Raw genomic sequence first — 6,321 nt, 5'->3', positions numbered from 1 at the left:
ACGTAGTCGTTACTTTCATAGGCTGCGTCTTCATTTTCCTTTTCAGTACAAGTTTTCCGTTTTCCATGACGCAGTAAGTTCAAATTTACCGCTTGAAATTTGATTTGAAAATAGTCTGTTGTTTAAGAAATCAGTGGTAATGACTAGTTTGGAAGACTATCAGAAATTGGAAAAAGTGGGTGAAGGTAAGAAATGGTATTTCATTTTTTTTAAATTCCATTTGGATATTTTTCTGGACTCGGACTAGGTCTAACTAAGAACAATAAGCTATGTTTTACCATTTTGCAGGCATGGTTCATAGGTTAGATTACCTTTATTGAACAAAGCTAAAGCCAAGTCTACATTATCCCCTTAAATATCTATTCAAGTAGGCTAAGGCTAACATAGTCAAGAAACTTTAGATATGCAGGTTTGCTCTAAAGTTTTAGGGCACATCAGATGGTTGTCCTTGCTTGAAAAAAATATTTTACTAAAACAATTCATAGGCTAGGCAGAGGAAACAATCCTGAGGAAAGAAAAATACAAATGGAAAAAAGAGACCCAAATTGTATATTTTGTTCTTTAGTCCCTGAGACTTCACAACACCTCATCTTTAGCTGCAATAGCCTAGTAGGCTAAAGCAATATTGGCAAATAAAACAAGAAATATTTTTTCAAGATTGAAAATAAAACCTGACACAAGTAAACTGCTTAACATCAAGCTGCCAGGAAATGAGGAAAGAATACTATTCCAGTAGGATTATTCATTTTCTAAAGTAGAATGACATTGTTTAAAATGGTTGACATCACCTGAAACCTGCTTCAGTTTGGTTATGAAGCTGAAAAAAGACTGTCTTTAGACTCCAAGTGCTGTTTTCCTAAAGAAGAAGAAGGCTGCTTCTAAACATAGGCTACATAAAAATTATGTACAACATAAATTCCAGGTGCTTCTACTCTCAATCACTTTTTAATAAATAGCAAGATAAAGGCAACAATCAATAGGAAAATGTACTCTAGGCCTATCACTTCCTGCAAACTTTCAGAAGAGATGTTAATCATGCTAGCCTGTGGTGCCCTGTCTTTCAAAAAGTTCTTGAATACACAATCCATCCCACACAATTATAGAAACTTCAATATATGCTAATCTATTCACAGAAGCGGAAGCATAGGCTAGATGAAGCTAGGAAGCCCTTAGAAGGTAGGCTATATTGAATTGAGCCCTTGTGGAACATGTAGTATGTGTTAAATTTCACTTGGTCAGCTGAAACTAACTATTTAATGCATACAGGTTTGTCACATAACTTATTGGAAAGGTCAAGAGGGGGTGGGGGTCAGCAGATATAGAGTAGGGTCTCTAAGTCAGTGTTTTGTATAACTTGCAAGGTTTCTGGTCACACCAGTTACAGTGTAAGGTGTCTATCCAATCTAGGTAGTGAAAAAAAGAATTTGTGATACACTCACCATGGATCTCCACTAACAGAACCAAGATGTGAAATTTGTTTCATGGAACATAAATGGTAGTTTCTTGAATAAAAAATCAGGATTGGAAAGTATGCTGCTGAATAATGATTTAATGTGTATTCAGGAACATTTCCTTACATGTCCTAGTCTTAGTTTATTGGATGTGAGTAGAGACTTTTTCTGTTCCTGCAAAGTGTCTTCATTCTCAAGGTTGTCTGTCTGGAGGCCTAGCAATTTTAATCTCAGCAAGTATTCAATCAAGTTGGTTTAGTTCTAGTGTTGTTCTAGGCATTGGCACCCATAAGCTGAATTTGAGGGGGGGGGAGCTTAGCTGGTCTAATTGGCACTTCCAATGCTGTATAATAAAAATGTCAAAATAAAAATATAAAATACAAGGCAGTATCATTCAGCCAGGGGGGGGCGGGATCCCCTCGCTGCCCCCCCCCATATGGGTGCCCATGATGGTAGGGTCTTGTGTAGTAATAAATTGGTATTTGCCCACTAAGTATAAAAATGATGAATTGGAATGATTATTTGCACAAGCCTCTGAGAATTTGCATGCATGTATTAGACAAGTTCAAAAACTTAATATCCCTTGTGTTGTTGTTAGGGACTTAAATTGTGATATTAGTTTTTCTGAATCTGCAGTATCACTTTGTGCTTCTATTCTTCATGATATTTTTTCTGATGAGCTAATTGTGCAGCCAAAAACTAAAATTTCCACATATATTCACACTCTGTCTCATACATCAAATCTAGATCATGTGTTTGATTTATTTTTCAATTTCTGTGGTTACCATAATATTTGATTACCAATTATCAGACCACCTTCCCATAGCAGCATCTTTTAAACTAGATTTAACATATACCCCAATGAATCAAGATACACCCAAGCCTAAGTGATTTTCAAAGATAGACTGGGATAAGATTTGTTTGCTCCTGTATCAAAAAATTCTTGATTATATATTGCAAAAAATTCACATCCCTTTCCAGCTTCTTCAGACATCTTGTCCTATTGGTGAAACTGAGATGCAGATTGCTCTTGATTTGCAGATCAGTTATTATTGTGATTATTCCAGTGATTATTGTGCATAGATTTACCATGGTCTAAGATGTGCTGAAAACCCATGAGTTCCAACTTGAAGAATATGCATCAGCACTCAACTTCCTGATTGGTCAAAAAATACAAAACTCTCTGAACCATGCTCCTGTGTAAAGCTTTGGTTTTCTATTTGGAAAGATAATGATTGTCCTAGGTTGGGTGTTTTGAATGATATTATATAGCTCTATACAAAAAAGATTTTTGCAAGTGAGCTAGCTCATCACCATGCAGGCATTATTGATTCATATTCACTTAGAGTTTCTGCTTTGACCAATTCCATTTGGAAATACCTTCCTCCCCCAAACACCAAATCCTTAAGTCTCCTAAAGTCTCCTTAATACTCCTAAAGTCCCCTATCCAAGTGGAAAACACATTTTTCAAATGAATTTGCTGCACCAGATCCAATTTTAGATTCTAAATATGAATTCAAACTTGATGAATTTCTATCTGTTTACCAGGAGTCTCACTATGTTGTTGCAATGCAAGCCATAATAATGGCAGTCTCAAAAGGAAAGCTTTGTCTGGTATAGATAATATTAGTGCATATCATACTATCCATGGAACCCCTTTGCTCGTGTCACATCTAGGATTGCTCATGCAGATGATTTTTGACACTTTTACATTACTGTTGTCTCTTTGTATTGGTGGTCTCACTCCTATCCCCAAAAAAGGCAAATCTAATACTCAGTGTCTGACCTTTTGGCCTATAATATTCTCTACTACCTTTTTTTAAACTGTTTGAGCTGTTTTTTGTAGATGAATTGAAGGAGAAATGTATTATTCTGCCAAACCAGTCTGGTTTTCAGAATAAAATAGGTTGTGTTGATGCCCTCAGTGCTATAGCTAATGTCCTCGTAGAGGCTGAACTGGCCCAAGAGAGTCTTGTTCTAGCAGTACACAATGTCAGGTGTGCATTTGACTCATTGGTACACAGAGTCATGCTCCTTCATATGGCAAAAAGAGGTGTTCACCCCTTTATTATGTGTACCTTGAGCATACTTATGTAGTACTATGCATACTTATATATATATATATATATATATATATATATATATATATATAAAGTATGCATTGTACTATATAAGTATGCTCAAGGTACACATAATAAAGGGGTGAACACCTCTTTTTGCCATATGAAGGAGCATGACTCTGTGTACCAATGAGTCAAATGCACACCTGACATTGTGTACTGCTAGAACAAGACTCTGTTGGGCTAGTTCAGCCTCTACGAGGACATTAGCTATAGCACTGAAGGCATCAACACAACCTATCTTATTCTGAAAACCAGACTGGTTTGGCAGAAAAATACATTTCTCCTTCAATTCATCTACAAAAAGCAGCTCAAACAGTTTACAGAATGTAGTAGAGATTATTATAGGCCAAAAGGTCAGACACTGAGTGTTAGATTTGCCTTTTTGGGGGATAGGAGTGAGACCACAAATACAAAGACACAACAGTAATGTAAAAGTGTCAAAAATCATCTGCATGAGCAATCCTAGATGTGACACAAGCAAAGGGGTTCCCCTTTGGAAGAGTAAATGGAAATGTCTGGAACTGACTTGAATTGTCTGTAAAATAATTGAAGCAATCCTAAATACAGCAATTGCAAACTGCCTAACAGTAAATGGGAATATTTGTGATGGTCAATATGGACTTAAGGCAGATCATTCAATCCAAAAAAGCTTGCTAGATGAGTATGATTGTGTTCCAGCCCCACTGGAGAAAGGCATTCCTGTTGCTGCCAAGGCCTTGGATAAAGTTATTCATGTATTCTTTAGGCTTAATGTGGCACAGTAGTGCTGCAGAAAGCTTTCAATGATTGGATTACAGAGTCCCTGAATGATTGTGTGTTATTAAATTTGTTGTTATTCTGAGACCAGAAGGACATATCTATTTGTAAAACTGATATGAGCATAGAGCTGCTCATCCCAGGCAATATTCTTTGCACTGATCCTCTTCACCACTTACATCAATGATGCACCAGAAAATAAAACTCAGCCTTTTTGTTGAAGACTCAAAAGTGATAGGTCTAGCATACCATGATGTTGACAATAGCAACACTCTCCAAATTGATCTTAATATGTTTGTGACATTGACTTTCATCTGGCTTCTTGAATTCAATATTGGTGAGTGCAGACTCATCCACTTCAAGTCTTGCAGCCCTAAGGCTACATATTTTCTTAAGAAGAGTAAAAAAAAGAACAAAATCTTAGAGTATCAGAAGAACAAGACCCTGTCATCTTTGTTTATGATAAACTGATGTTCCCTTCCAATACTCAATCTGTTGTTTGTTTTATCAACAAATTGCTTTCTCTCATCAAGGGATCCACAGCCAGACAGAATAAAGAAAGCTATTATCAAACTACAATGTTTTAGTCAGACCAAAATTAGAGTATTGCATTGTAGTAGAATACTAAGTCAACAAAGGTGAAACAGGCTCAATAGTTAAAGTGCAAAGGCCAGTAACAAAATTTGTCAGCAGCTATACCAAGCTCCCTTATCAACAAAGACTAAAGCCAAACTAAGCTGCTCTATCTTGACCCAAACACAATGACTTGGAGCCATAGCCACAAATTATGAGTATAATTCAGTTCAAAAAGAACCAGAGACGCATTCTTTTCAAGTAGAGTGGTAACACTTAGGAATTTTCTGGTTATTTCTTCATCTGTCAGCACATTTAAGAAATATGTTGATGTCAATTGGTGTAGGAAACTGTGGAATCTAGTAAGCTCCCAAATCTGTAGTAAAAAGTATTGTGGATGCCATTGGGCAAAGCTAGACAAGTTGTGGTGAGCTGTAACTTGTCACACTCCACCACATGGCCCAGTGTAGAGTTGCCAGGCATATACCTTAATTGTAGTTGTTAATGATGGATTGGATTGCAGAGCTCAACAAATGTCTAAAGGAGGCCCTAGACAGTCAATCATTTTGATCAAAAGTTTCTGTTAATCAATTGACATGTGCTTCAATCTGAAAGCTAATCTAATGCACTGCTTTTGATGAAAATGATTGAGTCATTCAAACTTTCTATCAATCCCCATCAATGCTTGACTCAAGTGTCAAACAGGTTCCCAGATGGTCAATCATGCTTGAGTCAATCAATTGACAGAAACTTTTTATCAAAATGATTGACTGTTTAGGACCTCCTTAACCAATGCCATTCATAATTGTAGACATTTTTTGAGCCAATTTTGTGTTTAGTTTATGTATTTATTGTGTCAAGTTCATCACCTGTAGTGATGTCTACAGGTGCAGTTTCACCTTGGTGTTTGCAAGTGCAATTTAAGATAAAGGGCTTGCAAAACCTTACATATCCTACCTAACTACAAAGATTATAAGTGTCATATTTCACACACCAACATAAGCAAGGGAATGTCTTGATTATGTGTGGATTAGTGTGTAGCAAGGATATAATATAAAACCTGTCCCAGATAAATAGTGCCTCAAGAACAAGAGAGTACACCTCAAAGTTCTACCAGAAGCACTACTTTAAAGTTGCAAAATGGCTATTCTTTAAATGTATAGTTGGTGTATGGAGCTCCCTTAGCCTGAACACAGTTATATCTCATAGTATCAAAGGCACCAATTCAGCTGTTGATAGAGATTGATGTAGAAAGCTATGGTACCTAATTTGCTCATATGCCCAATGAGCAGAGTCACCATTATTGCTGACCAAGATTTACAGGATTCACCCTTATTGCAAGCAAGTGTGATTTAAGGTAAATGACAGATTTGTTACATGGATGGTCACTGCTCCCTCCAATGCTGTCCTCCAATTTC

General features: G+C 36.6%; 1 protein-coding gene across 1 annotated transcript in view; it reads left to right on the top strand.

Annotated features, from left to right (window-relative positions):
- The first annotated feature begins 35 nt into the window (after positions 1-35).
- Cdk1 (Cyclin-dependent kinase 1) overlaps positions 36-6,321 on the top strand; it is a 42,459-nt gene continuing 36,173 nt past the window's right edge. The window contains exon 1 of the mRNA XM_089089015.1: positions 36-185. Within this exon, the coding sequence (XP_088945141.1) occupies positions 140-185 (46 nt within the window). The 5' untranslated portion in view covers positions 36-139. The remainder of the gene's footprint in view (positions 186-6,321) is intronic.

Source organism: Artemia sp. Qi Xiang Cuo, chromosome 5, assembly GCF_049724085.1.
Source record: "Artemia sp. Qi Xiang Cuo chromosome 5, ASM4972408v1, whole genome shotgun sequence".
Classification (NCBI taxonomy): Eukaryota; Metazoa; Arthropoda; class Branchiopoda; order Anostraca; family Artemiidae; genus Artemia; species Artemia sp. Qi Xiang Cuo.
Note: the sequence above shows the minus strand (reverse complement) of the source record. Positions and strands in the feature narration are given on the sequence as shown.